The sequence below is a fragment of the Peromyscus maniculatus genome, chromosome 14, assembly GCF_049852395.1.
Source record: "Peromyscus maniculatus bairdii isolate BWxNUB_F1_BW_parent chromosome 14, HU_Pman_BW_mat_3.1, whole genome shotgun sequence".
NCBI lineage: Eukaryota > Metazoa > Chordata > Mammalia > Rodentia > Cricetidae > Peromyscus > Peromyscus maniculatus.
Genome location: NC_134865.1, coordinates 63,420,965 through 63,443,650, shown reverse-complemented (window position 1 = coordinate 63,443,650; position 22,686 = coordinate 63,420,965). Strand labels below are relative to the sequence as shown.

General features: G+C 44.0%; 1 protein-coding gene across 1 annotated transcript in view; it reads left to right on the top strand.

Annotated features, from left to right (window-relative positions):
- Ston2 (stonin 2) overlaps positions 1–22,686 on the top strand; it is a 160,012-nt gene that overhangs the window by 37,491 nt on the left and 99,835 nt on the right. Inside the window, exon 3 of the mRNA XM_006987271.4 lies at positions 3,808–4,083. Within this exon, the coding sequence (XP_006987333.2) occupies positions 3,808–4,083 (276 nt within the window). The remainder of the gene's footprint in view (positions 1–3,807; positions 4,084–22,686) is intronic.

The following is a 22,686-nucleotide window of genomic DNA, read 5'->3' as shown; positions in this document are numbered from 1 at the left end:
CCTTCTATGTGTAGGCTAGAGCAGGGCGTCAGGTGTCTTCAGTCTCTGCCTCATTGTCTTGAGACAGGATCTATCAACAAAACAGAAGCTAGTGCCTTAGCTAGCCTGCCTAACCAGGATCTGCCCATCTCTACCCAACACTGGAGTTACAGGCATGTACGGTCAGGCCTGGTTTATACATATGTGGGTGCTAAGGACTTGAACTCAGGTCCTGAGGCTTGCAGAGCAAGCACTCTTAGCCATGTTTCTGGAACTTTTGGGCTTTGTGGTTTGTTTTTTGTTTTTGTTTTGTTCTGTTTCTCTATGTAGCCCTGGCTGTCCGGGAACTCAATCTGTGGACCAGGCTGGCCTCAAACTCAGAGATCCACCCATCTCTGCCCCTTTCCCCAAGTGCTGGGACTAACAGCATGTGCCGCCACATCACGTTCGTTTTTGTGTTTTATTTTTAAGACAGGTTTTTGCACTATAATCTTGGCTGTCCTGGAACTCATTATGCAGACTGGGCCAGCCATGATTCTACAGCAATCCTCCTACCTCTCTCCCCTGAGTGCTGCAATTACAGTCAAGTCCGCCATGCCTCGCCTCCAGAAGGGCTTGTTTACCGGCTCCCTGCATCGCGGCATTGTCTGGGTAGAAGAGGAATGATCACAGAGCCCTGTCTGCCTCAGGAGCTCTTGTGAGCATTTAGTCAGCAGATGTAAGATGCCCAGTGGAGTGTCTGGTCCACAAAAAGAGCTCAGCAGTGTCATCCCTGGATCACAGCAGAAGTGGCCATACTGTCCTTTAGGAGATTAGTGCTCAGGGATGAAGGCCGAGGTCCATCCAGGGATGTTTGCAGCACCAGGCCAGTTGGTTCTGTTTTACGTCACCTACACCTACTGGCCTCACCCCACCTTCACCTGCATAGATGGAAAGTGGTAGTCAACAGGTATACAACCCTGGGTGGTATCCCTGTGGATAGTGAAGCCTTAAAAGGCTGCAAATCGGAATTGAAACATGCTGAAAGTGTCATGTACAGAGAGAGACGTGCATTCTCTGAACTTCAAAGACCTAGTAAAAATCACATATCTCGGGAAATGGGAAAATGACTTACTCAGTATAAGCACTTGCTATGCAAGCATGGGGACCTAATTCTAAATGGCCAGGAACCATGCACCAAACCCGGCATGGCTGCATGCACCTCTAACCCCAGTCCTTTGAAGGGCATTAAATGGGATTGCTGGGACTGGATGGCCACCAGCTTAATTCCAGATCCAGTGAGAAACCTGTCTCAAGGGAATGAGGCATAGGCACATGTGTGCACCTGCTCCTACACATGTACATTCAGCACAAACACACACACACAATTGTATCTCATTAACAATTTCTGTTTGGTTGGGTTTTTGTTGTTGTTTTGTTTGTTTTTGTTTTTGTTTTTTTGCTTATCAAGACAGAGTTTCTCTGTGTAACAGCCCTGGCTATCCTAGAACTTACTCTGTAGACCAGGTTGGCCTCAAATTCACAGAGATCTGCCTGCCTTTGCTTCCCAAGTGCTGGGATTAAAGGCATACACCCACACTGCCCAGCTCTTTTTACCTTTTAAATGTGGAAACTAGAAAACTTAAGCTTACACACATGTCTCACCTTTTATTTTAGACAGTGCTGAAGGCTTTGATCGTGAACAAGTCACTATGGTTTTCTTACAATAGAAGAAAGGATTTTCATATTATTTCTTTGATTTTTAGGATGTTTCATAAATGGGTCAGTGAGATAGAACAGTAGGTAAACGCTCATGTTGCCAAGCTTTACAGGCTGTTTAAAGAGTCTCAGATAGGAAAATGGACATTGTTTGCTATGTAGTTGATGAATTTTAGCCCATATATAGATTTGTGTATTCAACCACCATAATCAGTGTGTATGCTTTATTGTAAAAAAAAAAAAAAAAACAGGTTTTCTTTCTCTGTCTTCCTGGATACAAAGTCCCAAGAAACCATTTGCAACTGCTACCTGCTGGGAAAGGGAAAAGCCAGTTTTCCCAATGGAGTGTCACTAGGTATATCCATCACACTCCATGCCCAGATGTACTTGGCCTATACAAAACAGACTCTGTGTGTGTGTGTATTTTGTTTTTGTTTGTTTTGTCTTGATGATTTCCTTTTTTTTTTTTTTTTTTTTTTTAGTTTGCCTGTTTTCATTTTCATCCTTTTGTTTCTTTCTGTCTCTGTTTTGTTTTGAGGAAGAAAGAGAAAGAACACGAACTTGGGTGGGTAGGACCTTGGGAGGATTGGGGGGGGTGGGGGGGTGGGGGGGGGAAGAGTTTGGAACACATATCATCACAATATAGTCTATGGAAACGATTTAATAAAAGTTTTCAAGAAACAAGTTTTGGAGGTCATTGAATGTTTCAGAACCAACAGGACAACATAAAGAAAGGGAAGAGCCCCCGAGTTGTGGTGGTATTGTGTTCCCGAAAATATTGTGTACCTTAATAAACTTACCTGGGGTCAGAGAACAGACAAGCCACTAGTTAGTCAGTGATAGCACACGCCTTTAATCCTAGCATTCCAGAGATAGAAATCCCTCTGGATCTCTGTGAGTTCAAGGCCACATTGGAAATAGCCAAGCATGGTGACACACACCTTTAATCCCAGAAAGCCAGCCTTTAATCCCAGGGAGTGGTGGTAGAAAGTAGAAAGATATATAAGGCGTGAGGACCGGAAACTAGAGGCTTTTGGCTGGTTAAGCATATGGCTGGTTAAGCTTCAGGCTTTTGAGCAGCTGAGACCCATTCCGGATGAGGACTCAGAGGCTTCCAGTCTAAGGAAACAGGACCAGCTGAGGATTCGGCGAGGTGAGATAGCTGTGGCTTGTTGTGTCTCTCTGACCTTCCAGTATTCACCCCAATAACTGGCCTCGGGTTTGATTTTATTAATAAGAACTTTTAAGATTCCTGCTACACCGCGTCACAGCTGCCTACAGAGTCCTTAGTCCAGAAGGAGTTTGGAATTTGCATTTGAGTTTCTTTAGTGCAGAAGGACGCTCCACTATTTGGTGTAGACCCCGCCATCCCCTACTGCCTCTCATTTGTCCCCACTCGACACAGAAATGTCTCTTGCTTGCCCTCTAATGTCATTTGAATCTGTGGCTCTCACACTGGGGACAGATACTGAGATTAAAAATAAGGAACAAGGGCTGGAGAGATAGCTGAGCAGATAAAGTGCCAGCTGTGCAAGCACTGGGGCCTGGATTCAATCTCCAGGACCCAGGGGAAGCGGCCAGCAGGGCAGGAGTGCAGCCCCAGCATTGGGAGTGGGGAGGTGGAGACAGGTTAGATCTCTGGGTTCACGCACCAGCCAGTCCAGCCGAGTAGATAGATGAGCTCCAGGCTCAGTAAAAGACCCTGTCTCAGAAAGTAAGGTGGAGAGCAGTTGAGATAAACATCCTGGTGTTGACCTCCAGCCTCCACAGGTGCACACCCCGTGTGTGCACTGGCTAGTGTACCCCCTCATGGGTACATTTCAAGACATCACCCCAAAAAGTAGAGAATATCAAGAAAGATGCCTGACATCAACCTCTGGCCTATATATGCGCACACACACATTCACATACACACATATGAACACATATATACACTCATACATACATAAATAAATACAATAATGGGGAAATTTTTTTCTCAGTTGTCTGGGATAGTGACTGAGTTATCAGGGACACAGCCCTTTAATACAGATGGATTGGCATGGCTGTCTCATCTTCCCTTGCCCTCGGTGAGACACTTCTGATAAGCATCCTTCCTTGCGTGATGGTAGTGTTTGGTACCCTCCGTAGGAGCTGCTGAAGAACACTTCCCAGGACTCTCATCTTCCTCAGACCCGTCTGAGAGCTCCTCTGGGGAGAACCCTGCTGTGGATGGAGGCTGCCAGGACCTTTCCCACTCCGAGCAGGATGACTCCTCCGAAAAGATGGGCCTCATCTCGGAGTCCACCACCCCTCCTGGCAGCCCAGTGCAGCCCACACCTGACTTGGCCTCGGCCATCAGCAACTGGGTCCAGTTTGAAGATGACACCCCCTGGAGTACCACCTCGCCACCTCACAAGGAAACCGGTGAGCTGGGGAGGGAGTTGAGGAGGATTCTGGTTTGGTATCGGCTCTCAAGGCTCTCAAGGGGCTTTTCTGTGAGAGGTCCGTAAGACTTCTAGGGTTCCAGATTTTCAAGCTGCAGATTCTGGAAACACACAAGAGAGCAAGCAAAGATCCCATCTCTTTTTAGTTTTGGACAAGGTTTTGGTTGAAATATGCACACAAAAGTGCGTGTGTGTTTTGGGTTACTTTCTTGTTTGTTTGGGTTTTTTGTTTGTTTGTTTTTGTTTTTGTTTTGTTTTGTAGACAGGGTTTCTCTGTGTAACCCTGGCTGTCCTGCAACTCACTCTGTAGACCAGGCTGGCCTCAAACTCACCGAGATCCACCTGCCTCTGCCTCCTGAATGCTGGGATTAAAGGTGCGAGCCACCACTGCCCTGCCATTTTTAAATTTTTAACTCCTGTCCCTGGCTACTGATTTGTCTGCACAAATACCTATATTTTTATGTATTTATTCACCGCCTGTATTGTAAGCCCCAGACCCAAAGAAATGAGCGTTGCTCACTTGTGAATCACTCACCATCTCTGAACAGGGACAGTTGTATCTCAGAGACCTCTGGCATCAGAATCCTCAGGAAGGAGATGGTCTTCCGTGGCAGAGCTCCTATTCTGTTGCACTTAAATGGTCAGAAGCTGCACTGTGGACCTCAGAGAACACAGGCAGCTGTTCTCACCCCTACCCATCCCCCAACCCACACCCCACTGTCCCACCCTGACTTCCCAGGCCCACCTGGTGACCTGACCATTTACTGTGCTATGTGGCTCCAGCAGACCAAGGGTGGTTGGATCATCCTGGGATTGTATTAGTCCTTAACTTGCAGCTATAACAAATTACCACAGACTTGGGTGACTTAAACAACGTGAGCTTATCCTCTATGATTCTGCCTTTCCATACGTAGTCCAACATGGTGTTCCTTTTTGTAGATTCTAGGCAAGAATCTGTTTCCCGGTCGTTCATAGTTCCATAGGCCACCCACGTTTTTTGACCTGGGACCCCTCTCCTCTGTCTCCAAAGCCAGAGCTAAATCATTGCCCTGTGCATTCTGGTGTGACATCTTTCTAGTGTCTCCCTCTCCCATCTTTAAGGACTCTTGTGGTTATGTTGGGCTTATATGGATAATTTCCCTACCTCAGTGTCTCAGTCAATGTTCTGTTGCTGTGAAGAAACACCGTGACCATGGAAGCTCTTATAAAGGAAAACATTTAATTGGGGCTGTCTTACAGGTTGTCATGGTGGGAAGCATGGTGGCACACAGGCAGACCTGGTGCTGGAGAGGTCGCTGAGAGTTCTACATCTGGATTGGCAGGCAGCAGGAAGAAAGAGAGAGAAAGACTGGGCCTGGCCTAAGCATTTGAAACTCCAAACCCCACCCCCACTGACGCACTTCCTCCAACAAGGCCACACTTCCTCCAAGGTCACAACTCCTAATCCCTGTCAAGTAGCGCCACCCCCTAATGACCAAGCGTCCAAATCTGTGAGCCTATAGGGGCCATTCTTATTCAAACCACCATGTTCATGGTTCTCAGCATAATCGTATCTGCTGTGAATAAATTCACAGGTCTTGGGGGTTAGAAGGACATCTTCTATGCAGAGGGTGGAGGATATCATTCTGTCTACCTCAGAGTCATATTAGTAAAAAGTAAAATTGGTATGGGTTTCTGTTGATGTGTTAAATATTTTGCTAGTTTTACTTTTAAAAATATGATCTGACGTCAGGCCTAACTGTAAGGCCTGGGGAAATTTAGTAGGACCCTGTCAATAAAAAAGGATTTAAAAGGCTGGTGTATCTCAGTGGTAGAGCATTACCTAGCTTACTGTAGCCGTGCATGCAATCCCCACTACTGGGGGTAAAAAATCCAAAGGATGCCGTGACCTGAGCATGTTTGTACTCTGGCTTGAGGCAGGATGTCCCTTGAGCCCAGGAGTTGCCTTCCCAGTTTAGGCAACATTGGAGGAACCTGCAGTGGTTTGAGTTAAAGCTGTCCCCTATAGGCTCAGGTATTTGAATACTTGGTCCCAGTTTGGGGAGGAACCTTTAGGGGGTGGAGCCTTACTGGAGGAAGTAGATCAGTAGGGACAGGCCTTGAGAGTGCACAACCTCACCCAGCTTCCGGTTTGTTCTCTCTACTTCCTTCAAGTGGATGGGAGTGGGATCTCTTGGCTTCTAGATCTAGCTCCAGCTCCGCTAGCACGTCATTATGGATCCTAACCCTCTGGAACCATAAGCCAAAATAAACTTGCCCTAAGTTGCTCTTGATCATAGTTTTTGTTTGTTTTATTACAGCAACAGAAAACTAACTGATGAAGACCCATCTTTAAAAAGAGATTCCTTTTTTCCTGACATGCTTCTATACCATTAAAAATAATTTCAAAAAAATGTAACAGGGTCTGGAGAGAAGGCTCAGGGGTTAAGAGCTCTTGCTGCTCTTCCAGAGGACCTAGGTTTAAATCCCAGCCCCTCTATTGGTGGTTCACATCTCTAACTGCAGTCCCAGAGGATCTAATGTCCTTCCTTGGGCACTGCGTGCATGTGGTACCCAGACATAATGCAAGCAGAACACCTATACATATAAAATGAAATTAAGCTGAATTTTGAAGAGAATATAAAATATGATCCTGCCAAATAACAGGTGTTTTCATTTTGACAGAATACCTCAAACCTTTTGGGTGTAATTTTTCATTTTTAATCATCAAGCTTTCAATGATTTGTTGGTGGTTGAGTCATGATGTGACAGATCCAGACTGGTAGAGTCTAGCTGGGGAGTGAGGGAGTGACTCTTACTGAACATCCGACACTGGGCTCTTCAGCTCTACGTACAGGAGAATTATGGAACACAGGTGCTGTGGTCTGAATGTTTTGTCTCTCCAGGATTCATGTTGAAATCTAATCACCAATGCGTTGGCATTATGGGATCCTTTGGGAAGTGACTAGGTCACCTTAGCGGGGAACCTTTGTGAAGGGGATCAGTGCTATTAGAAAAGAGACTCGAGGGAGCATGTCTCTCCCCCATGACATTGTTTGTCCTTCTGCCATATGAGAACGCCAGCTGCTGTCTGTAAAGAACGGACCCTCACCAGGTCCTAATCTGGTGTCTTCATCCTGACCTTTCCAGCCTCCTGACCTGTGCGGATTAAATTTATATTGTTTATAAATTACCCAATCCACGATATCATATTATGGCGACAAGAATAGTAAAAGCCCCATCATATGAATCAGGACAAAAGTGTGGTTATTGTTATTACTGTTTATTTTTGTAGAAAGGGTTTCATTTTAAAAGCCCAGGCTAACCATTAACTCTTTCAGGCTAACCTTTAACTCTCTATGTAGCACAGGCTGGCTAGCCTTGAACTTCTGATCCTCCTGCCTCCACCTCCAAAATAATGAGATTATGGATATGCAACGCAAGCCTGGCTGTTCTTTATTTTCAGTCAGTTACGTTTGTTGAATACTGACTCTCAGTGCTTTCACTATGTCATCTTACGTATTCCTTACATCAATCAGATAAGGGAAGTATTAGTATTAAGTCCATTTTTCTGTGAGGACACTGAGGCAGGGGGTGGTTTGAGAATTTCCTCAAGGTTATAGGCTAAGAAGTGACAGAAAAGAGCCTTAACGCCTGCATGCTGGCCTCCAGGCCTCGGAGCAGCCAGTGTGGTGCTGTGGTATTTGCCTCGGGCTTCCGCCTACTGTCTCTGCTCCAGGGCCCCCTTCTCCTGTAACACACCAGAGGCAGGGGAAGGAAGGGCTGGGAGGTGACAAAGGGTGGGTAGAAAGAACTCTGTCCTGAGTGTCTGTGCCTTCGGGTCATTGATAATATTCAAGGTATCTAGATTCTTTCGGCATCTTGTTCAGACCTTATCTTTAGCCTCTAATTGCTCGAAATGAATTGCATGACAGATGTGGAACTTGCCTCAGCTCTTCACTACTTACTTTTACAAAGCTGATTTTGGAGTTAGTCTTAATTATGTTGTTTCCATCCAACTAAGGATCCTGTGTTGTTGGTTTTTTTGTTTTGTTTTGGGTTTTGGTTTTTGTTTTTGTTTTTTGTTTTGTTTTGCTTGTTTTTTGAGACAGGGTTTCTCTGTGTAGTTTTGGTGCCTGTCCTGGATCTCACTCTGTAGAGCAGGCTGGCCTCGAACTCATAGAGATCAGCCTGACTCTGCCTCCCAAGTGCTGGGGTTAAAGGCATGTGCCACCACTGCCCGGCTCCTGTGTTGTTATTGACAGTGATTTTGATATAGTGTTAAGACTTTACTACCTGCAGCAGTGATAATAGCTCTGTTGGTAGAATGAATGTCTAGCATGCGTGATACCCTGGGTTTGGTCACCAGCACTGTATAAAACTGGGTTGTGCTAATTCATACCTCTAATCCCAGCCATTAGAAGGCAGGATCAGAGATTCAAGGTCAGCATCAGCTTTGTAAGCAAGCTCAAGGTCATTCTGTGCTACTTGAGACACCATCTCTAAAAAAATTAATAATGCAAAAATACCCTTGGTGAACAAAATATCACACTTTAAAGACAAAATCTAGCTAAGGCATGTAAGACTGCAGCTCACCTCAGTCCTGGCAATAAAACTTTATCGACAACAGCAGAAGGCTAATCTCTGGGCCCTCGTTTGCTGTTTTGGTTTGATATTTTTCAGGTATCACATTTATAACATGTTACAAAATATTATCTTGACAGCTGAGATTTTTTTTTGGGGGGGGTACACCTTAAATTGTACAGCCAAGCCAATTATATCGCCTGTTTTACCCTAACCCCAGCCTTCCACTGAACTGAAGGTGTCGTGTCACTAGAAGACAAAGCAAAGAGTTGCATCTAGGAAAGTCTAATTTTGTCTTGAAAACTGCTCAGGTATCAATAATCCCATCCAATTCCATGTCTGAACATTTCACTAGCCTTCTGGAGATGGCACTCCGCCTCAAGAGGGGCCTAGAAAGAAGCTAGGCTGAATGATGCACATGGCTCTCTGGTCCCCTGAGACTCTATACAAAGCATGAGGAGAGCGTTAAGAAATCCAAGAGCCAGGTTCTACACCTGCCAGTGTGCCACTCGACCCATGAGAGAACACACTACAAAAAGGCCACAGCATACATTCTTATCCTCTAAGCCATCCTCTTCCTCCTGGGCCTACTCGCCCTACCTAGGCTTTCTCCCTTGGTCTGTATTTAACAAGAAGGATGGCTGGGATACTTCAAGACAGATGCAAAGTAAGAGGAACTGGCCATCAGTCCACTCAGTGTGGCCAACACAGACATTGCAGAGGTTAGGCAATTGGTCACTCTGGACGTTGGTGGATAGCTCAGATTTTAACTTCAATGAAAAATGTGTGGATTGGGTCATGTGAACACTACTGTGCACGCACCTGTAGGTGTCACAGAGAAACAGCCCATGTTTGTACAGCAAATTCCTTCATCATGCTGGAGGCACTTGACACTGCTTGTACTCACAGCAGCCTGCTCTGTTCTTTTGATAATGCTGAATTTTCTAATCTAGTAGCCTGAATAATGGCACCCAAAGGCAGCAGATTCTACTACCTTGATCCTGTAAAGGTTGTCTTTTTTGGAGAAGAGTGCTACGATCCCCAAAAATGTACAAAGTAGGATTTCAGCTGATTATGACAAAGCTGATACCTGGAAGAAGCCAAGGGCCTTCCAGAGGTCAAGCTGAGGTTCAAGGAGCCTTGGTGATATTTGGCTTTTGATTATCAGCTGTTTCCTGCTATGAGTTTCTTGTGTGCTATTGTAGCTTTTCCATCATTGATTGGGCACCATTTCCCCTCTACTAAAGGAGTATTTAGATAACCTTGTGTGCTGACAGCTATGCACAGCCAGAACCCCAGTTCAAGCCTCCCTGTAATTATCACCATTGGCAGCATCCGGCCAGGTCCATCCCCAGATGGAGGAAAGTACCTTATCAGAGATACCTCTGTACTCTCTAACAGACTTAAGCATCCAGACTACCTGTTTGAGAAGGCCTGGCGGATGTGCAATTAAGCTTAACTTCCTCCTTTCCCAAATATTACTTCTAATTCCTGATCTCCCTTTAACTATCAACAGAGGCATCTAGCTGTACACAGGTTGCCTAGCGACTGAGCACACTTTCCCCCACCCTGCAGAAAAAAATGGCAGATTGTTTGGACAGATAGGAGCCACAGGAAAAAAGAAGACAGTTTTATTTTCTCCCATTGACCTAGCAACTCATAGATTCTTAACATTTTCTACCAATCATGTTTAAGATTACAGTTGAGCACATAAGATCCCTCTTCTTAGATATTACCCTAATTTAGCCTTTAGTTAATTCATTTCCCCATTAGTCACTTCCCTTTTGGGTTGCAAATGATAATTAACAATTACTGCCCCTCTATGTGATTCTTATCACCCCTCCATTTGACCCTGGAAGCCTGGCTTTGCACTGCCAAGAGATTACTGCTTGTAAGTGTATATATACCAGGACTTCCAGGGCACGGGAGGAGGAAAAAGAAGTAGATTTGGAAAAATAAATTACTGGACTAAGAGCTCTGTGTATTGAGATTCTATTTCCCAAAAATAGTCCTCGCCATTTGTAGTTTCTCTCTTGATCCCCTGAGATGTATAATATTAAGGCTGGTCCCTTTATATTATGCAAGAGAAGAGACCCTTGCAGATATAACTTAAAGATTTCAAGAGGAGATCAAGGGCCCTAAATACATTCACATGCATTCTTATGAGAGGAAGACTTTGCCCACATGAGAAGACAGAGTGGAGAAGATGGAGCAGAGGACTTGAAGATGTGGGCCTTAAAGATGATATCTACCGGAAGCCAGAGAGGACAAGGAAGATAGTCTTCCCTCAAGCCTTTGGAAGGATAGTGAGTCGCTCTGCCGACGTGGTCACTACAACACAGGCTTTCTGGTTTCTGACCTCTGGCCTCTATAACCATGGGAAAATAAATTACCATCATTTGAGCTACCAATATTGTGGTAATCTGTTACAGCAACCACAGGAAGCTAATGTAAGCTTCATAGTCCTGAAGTACAAGCATTTGCATAAGGCTGAGAATGAGTCCAAATGGGTCGGGGAGATGAGGGATAGCACAAGCCATTGTCAAGGTGCTGTGTGCCTTTCCAACCCTCCATCACTTATTCACTTAAGTACTTCCTCTCTGCAGTTCTGCCAAGTGTGGGCATCCAAGAGCAGAGTGGGGCGCTCAGAACTGAGCAGAAACCCAGTCAGCTTCCTCCTGAGTCTTCTAGTAGGAGCCCAGAGCCAGCTTGTGACCCTGGGATTTCTCCCGTCCATTTCCTGTGGATAATCAACCACATGTGTTCCCATGCATGTCTTTCAACTACTTCATGTCTTTTTGTTGTTATCACTGCTAATGTTTTACATTTCATGGTAGTGAGAACTTGGACTTGTCTCTGAGGAAGTAAAGGAAAAAGTGGATGTTGGGTGAAGTTTGTTTTTGTTGTTGTTGTTCAAGAGCTTCATTTTATACCCGGGCCCAGCTATTATCTCTTGCAAAGGATTAAACTAAAGTTCAAAGCATTCTCCCTTGTCAGTTATCAGTTACTTCCGGGGCTTCTTCGAAGTTCTTACTCTGTTTGCCCTGGACCAGTGGCGACTACTTAGAGAGTTCACAGTTAGATTGTCAGCTTACAGAAAATCAGTGCCTATCTTATGCTTCTCAGGGTCATCTGACAACATAAAAATGTTTTCTTCATCTACTTCTCACTTATCTACTTAAAAAATGTTTTTCTAAAGTCTTTCTATACAGATTCTGAATGTTTTAATTGAACTGTAGGTTCCAAGAAAACTTTTTAAAAATTTTATTTGTCATCTTCATCATCATCATCATTAGTGGTAGTAGCAGTAGTTGTAATAGTGTGTGTGTGTGTGTGTGTGTGTGTGTGCGCGCGCGTGAGAGAGTGAGTGAGAGAGAGAGAGAGAGAGAGAATGTATGTGGGCATGCAAGTACCACAGCCCATGTGGAGAGGTTAAGGAACATCTTTCAGGAAGAGAGTTCATTCTGTTCTGCTGTGGGTGATGGGTAGCGAACTCTGGTTATGAGGCTTGCATGGCAACTGCTTTTACCTAACTGAGCCATCTCGCTGTCCCCCACGCAAACTCTGCGCAGACTAGGTAATAGATAAATGAAACGGAGGAGCTAGAGAGATGGTTCGGTGGTTAAAAGCACTGGCTACTCTTCCAGAGGACCCAGATTCAATTCCCAGCACCCACAGGGTGGCTCACAGCTGTTTGTTACTCCAGTTCCAGGGGAATCCAATGCCCTCTTCTGGCCTCCATGGACACTGCATGCAAGTGATGTACAGATATACAGGCAGGCAAAGCACATGTTTGATATGTATATTAAACATAAATTGGGGTTTCTGGTGAAATGTGGGATATGCAGTTCTATCTCATGCAGGTGGTGAAGTAATTTTGATTGGTTTATTTTAATCTTCTTTCCAGTCAGATCAGTAGTGGGTAGTTAATTCATGCTCCATGTCTTATTGGATGGTATTAAATCCTTATGACTGTAGAATAAGATGTCTTTGAGCTAAGAGAAAAATGTTTATGTTAGTACCTGTGCCACAGGACTCCCCTGTGGTCCCTGAATTATGTGGTCATGGCCTCGGAGAATTGGATGGGAGGACAAGGAAACGAAGACGCCCTGATAGAATCATTCCTAGCAGTTGTTTCTACAAGACAAGGGACGCCTGTTCTAGCCAGCTGCTCAATATCTGAAGGTTCAAGCTTGCCAAGAGGAGCTGGGAAAGCAAGGGGAGCAGATACACCGAGGAGCCATGCTATCTGGGAGACTCCTTTCCTTTCCCCCATTCTTTGAAGCCTTTCTGGCAGAGGAGAGGCAAAAACAAAAGAAGATCTCCACCTAAGAGTGAAGCCAAGAGGCATTGGACTGCAGCCTGGAAATGGAATGTGCTGATTGCTCTAATTAAAATGCAAAGAGGCTGTAAGCGCAGTGGAGTTGGGGACAAAGAGACCACCGTTAATGGCAGATCTTTTATTTTTAGGACACCAAAATGTCCAGAGCCTTGCCCTGGGGAGTTTAGAGGATTCAGGGGATTGTTAGCTCCCCTTGATGACCTCGTCACTTATTTTATTGTGCACTGAAGCATCCCAAAGGTGACCTGAGAGCTAGGAGCAGCACCTGATACGGAAACAGTTCCAGAAGTGCTTAACTCCATCAATGGCACGACCTTCCCTTGGAGTTTTAACTAGGCCAAGAGTGAAGTGAATAAAATCCCATTATGGCTGGCCTAGGAAAAAGAGACACATTATGTCCTCTAGAAAAACATAATGGAGCTTGCCTAGCATGTGCATGGCCCTAGGCTCCATCCTCAACACTGCAAAAAAACAAATACAAATGAAAAGAGCCCTTTTATTACCATGCATATGAAAGCAAGCAAGCTGGCATTCAATTCTTTGGATGTGACATCCGAGGATACTATAAGGGAAAGGACCAATAAGATGATTCCTCTTGACTTTACCCCATGAAAACCCCTGCAATGTGATGGAGGACAGATACAGGGTGCATCTCTGACTTGAGACTATTTGGAGTTGGACCATTTTAGTAAATGTTTAGTGTCAGAACTCTAGGTGCCAAATACTTAAGACTCCATTGTTACAGAACACTATTCACATCTTAGTTTGTATATGTACTGCACTACAGCATTATATGGGGCTCAGCAGTTAAGAGCACTGGCTTCTCTTCCAGAGGACCCGGGTTCAATTCCCAGTGACTACATGGCGGCTTACAACCATCTGTAGCTGTAGTTCCAGGGTGTCTAATGCCCTCTTCTGACATGAGTACTAGGCATACTTGTGGAGTACATATATACATATAGGCATATACACATAAAGGTAAAATAAAATAAAATTTAAAAAGAGTTTAAGTGAAAACTTGTTTGCTGAGCCCTTAGAATGCTGCTCAGATATTCTGCTAAGTTATGAGTAGAACTGAGGGATACAACAAATGAGCAAAGAAAGTTCTAGAAAATTCGCTCAAACTAAAATTGAGTCATCCTATGTCTCTTTGAAGAGAGAGTTTTGAAAAGAAAGGAAAACCCAGCTGTTGTTTTGTTCCTATCGAGCCCATTAGCTCTAGTGTTTCCAACTTTTTGTAGCTGCAAAAGTCTGACTGGCTTGCATAAGGCTTTGTTTGGCTTTACAATTCCATGCCAAGAGTGGAGCAGTTGAGCTCACCTATCCCCTACAGTCTTCATAAAGACTCTTTCTGGACCAAAGTCAATTTCGCCCATGTGCAAAGTGCATGCACATGCTGACTGTGTTTAAAAATGCTGACAGACTGACTAAAAGAACAAAGTTCATCCTCAAAATTTAGAAAAAGGGATATGAAGGCGCCGTTATCAGCAGAGACTTCCTGTTCCCTCATTATCCTGTGTGCTGACCTTCCTCCGCGCACATGACAATTCTTCTGCTCGAACCGGGGCTGAATTGAACCCATTATGCAGATACCGCAGGATGTGCATAATTAAAAACATTTCTCAAAACCCTTTCATTTCCGGAACATTTGTCCCACAGCCCAAGTGAAACACTAATATTCCCTTATCCTTCGTATGTCCTCCCTAGAAGCTAGGGCTGAGGCCTTCCCATTGTGTCTGGGGAAGCTAATTATTTGGGGCCAGAGAAAGAACCATTTGTTTGCGGGGAGAGGGGGAGGATCAGAAATGATGTCAGCCATGTAGGAAAGAGGCAAGAGAGATTTCATCTTGAAGACTAGCCCAGTGGTTCATTTTGGCTACTGGGGGTGGGGGGTGGGGAGGGGTGAATATGTAGACATGCATATGTATTTCCCTCCTCAATAGAGGCAGTCTTATTTTCTTAGTACCTAGAATTGTTCTTTGCTTCTAGATGTAATCGATGACCTTTCCAGAGGACATACCCAGGAATAAATTTCAGCAGAGTGGGTTCTGCCCCCTCACCCCTCAGCCACCCTTGCTGTTTCAGACACATTCTCTGCTGCTAGTGCTGTTTCCTCTGCCTAGGGGCCCTTCCTGTAGATTTTCACTCAAAAGTCTACATACATGTGGCCTCCTTAGGGAGGCTGAGAGCATTCCACACCCCACCCTCAAGCTAGTTTTTCCCTGGAAATTTACCAGCTGAATGGGGTCCTATAGTCATTCCTTTACTTTATTTTTATTTAGTTAGTTTCTTGATGAAGCAAAGTTATCGTTATTCAGAAATAGGGTTTTTGCTTTGCTTTGTTTTGTGACAGGTCACATGTAGCCCTGCCTCGACTCCCCCAGTGCTGGAATTACAGCTGGATACTTGGTTTATGTGGCCTTGGGAATTGAACCCAGAGCTTTGTGCACGTTAGACAAGTACCCTACCAATAGAGATACATCCCAGCCTAATAAATAGCTTTGATACAGCTTTAAGCAAAGAACTAAGAGTGGTACTGAGCTGGGCAGTAGGTGGCACATGCCTTTAATCTCAGCCCTCAAGAGGCAGAGGCAGGTGGAGCTCTGAGTTTGAGGCCAGCCTGGGCTACAGAGTCAGTTCCAGGATAGCCAAAGCTATTCAAAGAAACCCTGTCTTGGGGAAGGCAGTGCTTAAAAAAGGGACAGTATACAACCAAGACATGGGTAGCAGCAAGCTTCTCAAGAGAAGACTGGTTTAGTTGGCTTGGTTATTGTCTCTCTACCCAATAGAACAAAGAACATCATCTCTCTAATTCATGCTCTATCGCAGAAAGTGGTATGTGAACTTAGGTGCTTACCTAGTGTCTATTTGAGTAGTGAATGAAGACAGGAGACGTATGTCTGAAACCTACTGTGGACTACCTGAATGACTGGAGTGAATGGGTCTACCCTTAGGTAAACCAAAGAGATGGCTACCTTGAAGTCAATCATCATTGTTGCCATTGTTATCACCATCATCATCATCACCATCATCATCATCAGTTGTCATTGTTATCTTCCTCCACCCCTTTCCCCCCACCTCCTATTCTTCTTGCTTTCTCTCCTCTTATTTTTCTTCTTTGACAAAATGCAAAAGAAAATTATGCGAACCCTTTGTCATCATGCCCTGATGAACTATTATCATTGGTTCATAATTTTCCATCACCATATACTCAATATATATGTATACATGTGTATCCATATCATATATATTATATGTATACCCACATAATACTCTATACACATCATAGGTGTGTGTGTGTGTGTGTGTGTGTGTGTGTGTGTGTGTAGTAACACATGTACACACATACTTAACACATGCACATAACAACATAACATTCTTACATGTATGTGCGTATATACAAATACATCCATGGATATACGTGAACATACATTTTCCTGGGGGCTGCCTTTAAAAGAAAGTATACTTAAAATTATCCTCTGTAACTTATTTATTGTACTGAAAAGTATTATCATGCTGTGGGAAAAGGGAAGTTTTTAAGGTGAATTTTCCTATATCTTTAAACATTAAAATTCTAGTATTCTCTTCCAGAGAATATGCTAGCTCATACAGCAGAAGTTGTGGCCTCTCTTACCATTTGTGGAATGCAAAACATAATAAACTACCTGAACATGCATCAATTAACTAATGCGTTCATGCAAAAAACATTTAGGGGTTGGGAATACCGTTATGAGACAGCTGAACAATGAAGTCCCGGCTCTCTTTCAGTTGTGTTTACCTAACAACTGGGTAATCTGTTACTAATGGGGACCTTCTAGGGATGAACAAGAGCTCCTCTAAACCAGTGTTGAGGTGCTTCATATTGCCACTCTCAGGTAGCAGAAAGGTCAAGAGAAGTCAAGAATGCATTCATATCTATTTTATATCCATAGCTGGATTCTTGGCATTGAAAAAAAATTGCATGTAGCCCTTGTGATTAGATGTAAGGTATAAATAAAGGACACGCTATCAAAACATATGTAAATATTTAACCTTCTAATCCAGCCAGGACCCCAAAGGAGAAAAAAAAAACAAATATTGTATCAATTGTATCAAGTGTATTAGTTGACACCTTATAAATTTATTAATATTTAACCAGTGTTGCTTTCGGCTTCCTCTGTAAGTCACTATTCGAGGTACTGCTGGTGTTCCTGCCCCATGGAGCACACATTCTGTTAAGGAGCCACACCAACCCAGGACAGAGGAGCAGATAGAGAGAAAGTGTGTTAAGTAATGTGGGAAGTTGGAAGTGGGGAAAAAGAGGCAAAAGAAGGGGATGTGGTAGGGAGGCCGTGCAGTTGTTATGAGGCCCAAGAGTTGCTTATTGAGAAGAAAATAAGAGTGAAGACCTAAGGGAATTGAAGGAGTCTGCGGAAGACTGACCTAGCAGAAGCAACAGTCTGGAAGGGTAGCTGAGCTCTCTGACTGGAGCAGAATGGATGAGAGAAGAGACAACCATGAGGCAGGGGAGTCACAGAGCTTCCTCCAGCATGTAGGTCCACGGACAGGGTGATGAGGATTTTGACTCTTATTATGGGTGTGATAGAAGCTATTGACAGAAGCATGATTCAGAAAGTAACTATTAAAATGCCGAGGCTTCAGTAGCTATGATTACCTGTATAAGATCTGCGTGACCTTCGGTTCCTCAACACTCCGTCATGACAGGAAGGGGAGCCCACCCCTCCCTGAGGATGTACACAGTTAACTGTAGATGGGGAGGGGAGAAGTATTTTTTCCAGTGGTGGAGCCACAGGTAAGGTGCCCATGGTCCTGTAGACAAGCCCTCACCCATACTCCTGTAAACAACCAATGAAATGCATTGATCTGTGCACACGTTGTACATGGCGCAGGGAGGGTCATAAAAGTAGAACAGACGAGAGACGAGTTGAAAAGTAGGGAATTAGCCTGTGTGGGAGGGGAGCAAGAGAGTGGGGAGGGTGAATATGATCTAAATACATTATGTATCTGTTTGGAATGTTATAATGCAACCATTATCATGTATAATTAATATATGCTAATTAAAACAAAACCTCAGTGGCTGACTCTAGTGTAGCAGTTGAGAAGGCTGACAAAGTGGCCCCCAGATTGATCCAGACAGGAGTGTGGCAGCTGGGCTGAGGATATCCACATGTAGCCAGAAATAACCAGATGCCACAGCTTCTGATAGTAGGTCTTTAACAGAACATATGATGCACCAAATAGGAGAAGAGTCCAGGCTGACCTGAGCTTCATCCTGGGTCGCTGGAAGGATGAGGGACCTGTTTGAAAGGGATGGCAGGGACTTAGTTTAGGATACATAAAGTGAATGATCTGATGGAGATTTCAAGTCGATTGGAGCGTAAGGATATACTGTCACATAGGCATGTGACAGCTACCACTATTTAATCTGTGCAAGTGCTTCCTTTGTGCACAGTGGTTCGTCCTTGACCTGATACCCTAGTGAGGGTTTCACTCTCTTTGGCTCCATTTTACAGGTGAGAAAGTGGAGTACCAGATGGATTAATCCATTTTCTCCAGGCTGCAAGGCCGGGCCAGCCTGTGAATGAGGCATCTGGATTCCGAGCCCTTGTTCTTGAACTTGGGGGTAGCGCAGGGGCTACCCTAAGTTATCCTTTGCTGGCTGGATGTGTCTGAGATGCATCATCATGGCAGCCCACTTCGGGCTGGCTCAGGCATCAAAGGTCTGGCCCTGGGAGAAGAGCCATCTAGCCCAGCACAGAGCCTTCTCTCATTTCAGCAGAGCCTGTGGCCTAAGGACATTCAGCCAAGCCTGCGTAAAATAGATCATCCCAGATTCTGAAGCTGGTAAATAAGTAGAGAGTACAGGACCAAATGAGAACAGCGTGTGAGCTACAAGGGCTTACTTAACCTCCCCGCGCCCGCTGGGCTAGCCTTCATTTATCTTTCAAAGGAAATATGGGTGTTTTCACCTATAAAGGTAAAGATGGGTATTGAAATCAGCACTTTTGATATGTGGGTTTAATAAGTTTTATTTACAACTGAGTAAACACAAACGGATGATTTTAAAAATACATTAAAGTATGACGAACAATACAAGCCATCGTCCCACTAATAAATGGAGTATTGCCATCATCATTCGAAAGACCTGCGATTCCCTACTAATTGCAACCTCCTCCATCACAGCCCCTCCCCCTCAGCTGCTCTCCCAGCCTCGTGGTAATAACTGCAGTACTTGTCTTTGTACTTTTTTTTTTTTTTGGCAGCTTTACGACCTACACATTTGTCAAGGAGGATGTGATTTAATTTAGTCTGGTTCTGAAGTTTGCAAAAATGGAACAATGCTCTAGCTAGTATTTTGTGACTTTAACTATTACTTGTGAGACTTGCCCATGTTCTTCCCTGTGGCTGCAATCCGTTTTGTTTCTATGCCATGCGTTCCGTCATGATTATAATGTTAGACCAGAGGTCATTTATCAGGCTACTGACGTCTCGAAGTGCTTCTGCAGCATTCTTAATGCTTTCTCTCTCTCTTTTTTTTTTCTAGTTTTTAATCTTTGCATTGAGACATAGTCTCGTAAAGGCAGGCCTCAAATTCCTTTTGTGACCAAGGATGTCACTGAACCTTGAAAATAATAATATTTTAATGAATTCTTTGAGAATTTCATGCAATGAATTTTGGTCATATTCATCCTACTTCCCCCACCCCTTCCCCGACCCTGCCCTTCCACCCACACCTCCCTACCTACCCAAGTTTGAACTTTCCCTTCCCCGTTCTCTCTTTTAAAAAAAAAAAACTAGCTGGGTACAATTTGTGCCACCCCAACTACTATTGGGAACGTGGTCAACCTCCCAGGGGTCACATCATTAAAGAAAACTGACTCTCCTTCTCTGAGCAGCCATCAAATGCCAATAGCTCCTCTGCTGGTGGTGGGCTATCACGCCCGCCTCTTCCCCTTCATGCCAGGCTCCTGTCTGGCCTGAGTTTGGACACGCTGTCACAATCCCTGTGAATTCGTACGTGTACCTGCCCTGTTGGGCCCAGGAAACATTTTCCTTAAAGTTATCCACCACCTCTGGCTCTTACAATCTTTCCACCCTCTCTTCCTCCAAGATCCCCGAGTCTTAGAGGTAGAGAAGTAAGACAGTTACATTCCATTTAGAGCAGAACACTCTACAGCAGTCTTTCTCGACCTTCCTAACGCTGTGACCTTTTAACACAGTTCCTCAGGTTGCGGTGACCCCCACCATAAAGTTATTTTCCAACCATAAAATTATTTTCATTGCTCCTTCGTAACTGTAATTTTGCCAGGCAGCAGGGTGGCTGAGGTGGGAGGTGACTGGCTTAGAACGTCTTTTGATCTGAGTGTAGGGATTATAGGTGGTGTGGACCAGGACACTAGGCTTTAGGCGGTGCTGGGGACTGAACCTAGGGCTGCAAATGCAGGGCTTGTACACACTAGGCAAGTACTCTACCAATGAAGCTATATCCCCGGGCCTCCTTATGTTTTGTTATGTGTAAGTAACCTACAGCCCGGAGAACATATGCGAGTGGTTCTCTCATATACAAAAGTAGGCAGAAGTGACTGCAATGGGATAACACATACCACTGGGTTTATAGGCGTGCACCACCAAGACTAGCTGAGTCAGTTTCTGGTGTGGTTTAGAGTTTTATTTTTATTTTTTTATCTCTTTGCTTTTAAGACAGGGTTTCCCTGGATAGCACTGGCTGTCCTGGAACTTTCTCTGTAGACCAGACTGACCTTGAACTCAGAGATCTGCCTGCCTCTGCTTCCCGAGTGCTGGGATTAAAGGTGTTCAACGGGTGGTAGGTATTCCCATCTACATCATACGTAGCCTTTGTTTTAGTCATTCATTTTATTTTATGCTGAATGTTTTCTGCATTTGGTTAAGAAATCTAATCTTCCCCTGCTTCCTCGTCCTAACGGCATTTGACCATTGTCTTCTGCAATATTTCTTGTGTAGCCTTTTACACCCTGATGTTCCATTCACCTAGAATTGGTTTCCTCTATGCAATATAATGTACAAGTTTAATCTCATTTTTTTTTTAGTACCTAAATACCACATTTTCTTAATGTTGTTTTGATGGCAACCAAGCACAACAGGCTGAGTTCAATCACTGCATAAGGAACTTGTTTATACAAGCGTGAAGACTTCAATGAGAACCCCCAGAACCCACATAAACCTGGATGCTGGAGGGCATTTCTGTAATCCCAGTGCTCTCTGGTGAGATAGAAGGTGGAGACAGGGGAATACCTGAAGGCTCACAGGTTAGGTAGCCTGGCTCATTCAGCAGTAGGTAAGAGACCCTGTCTCAAAGTAGAAGGTAAAACCAACATCCAAGGTTGTCCTCTGGCCTCCCCACATATGTCATGACGTGTATACCCACAATCCCACACATAAACATGTATGTGTACACTTTCTCTCTCTCTCTCTCTCTTTCTCTCTCTCTCTCTCTCTCTCTCTCTCTCTCTCTCTCTCTCACACACACACACACACACACACACAAGCATATTTTTTTTGTTGTTGTTTTTTTTGTTTTTTGAGACAGGGTTTCTCTGTGTAGCTTTGCGCCTTTCCTGGCACTCACTTGGTAGCCCAGGCTGGCCTCGAACTCACAGAGATCCACCTGGCTCTGCCTCCCGAGTGCTGGGATTAAAGGCGTGCGCCACCACCACCCGGCAACACAAGCATATTTTTAAAAGATTAAATTAAGAAGTAACGACAGTATTAAATGTTTAGAAACTGGATCATATTAAATGCTTAGAGACTGAACTGTTCATATGGATCATTCATATATTACTAGTGGGATAATAAAATTCAATAATTGTAGCTGAAGTTTTGCTGTGTCCCACCTGGCCCACTCGTGTCCACCAAGTAAACACACAGAGGCTTATATTATTTACAAACTGCTCGGCCATTAGCTCAGGCTTATTACTGACTAGATCTTTCACTTAAACTAAGCCCATTTCTGTTTATCTATATGTTGCCATGTTTCCGTGGCTTTACCTGTGTGTCATTGCATGCTGCTCCCTGGACAGCAGGCTGTCATCTCTTGACTCAGCCTTCCTCTTCCCAGAATTCTCCTTGTCTGACTATCCTGCCTATACTTGCCTGGCTACTGGGAATCAGTGTTTTATTAAACCAGTGTACAAAAGCATTATCCCACAGCAAATAATCACTTTGAAAAACAGTTTGATAATTTCATATAAAGCTAGACATGTGATTACCATGTCACAAAACTGTACACTTGAACATTTGTTAATTCCATGGAAATGGAAGTTTACCTCCATACAAACTTGTGTACAAATATTTCTAACAGCTTTGATGTCATACTCAGAACTAGAAATAGCTTGGATATTCTTTGATGGATGGATATATGTGATGATGGGTGGTTAAACTAACTGTAATATTGTCTATGCCACAGAGTACTACTCATCAATAAAAAGGAATGGCTTATTAATATCTACAACAGTTGGTTATGTCTCAAAGACATTATGTGGACTAATGAAAGCCAAGGCTACACAGATAAATCTTGTCTCAAAGAAAACATGGCATATCTTTCTAGTAATGGGACCATTCTTTATTTTTACTGTGGTTGAGGAGATTAAATCTTCACATTGCTAACACCACAGAACTAAACACACACACACACACACA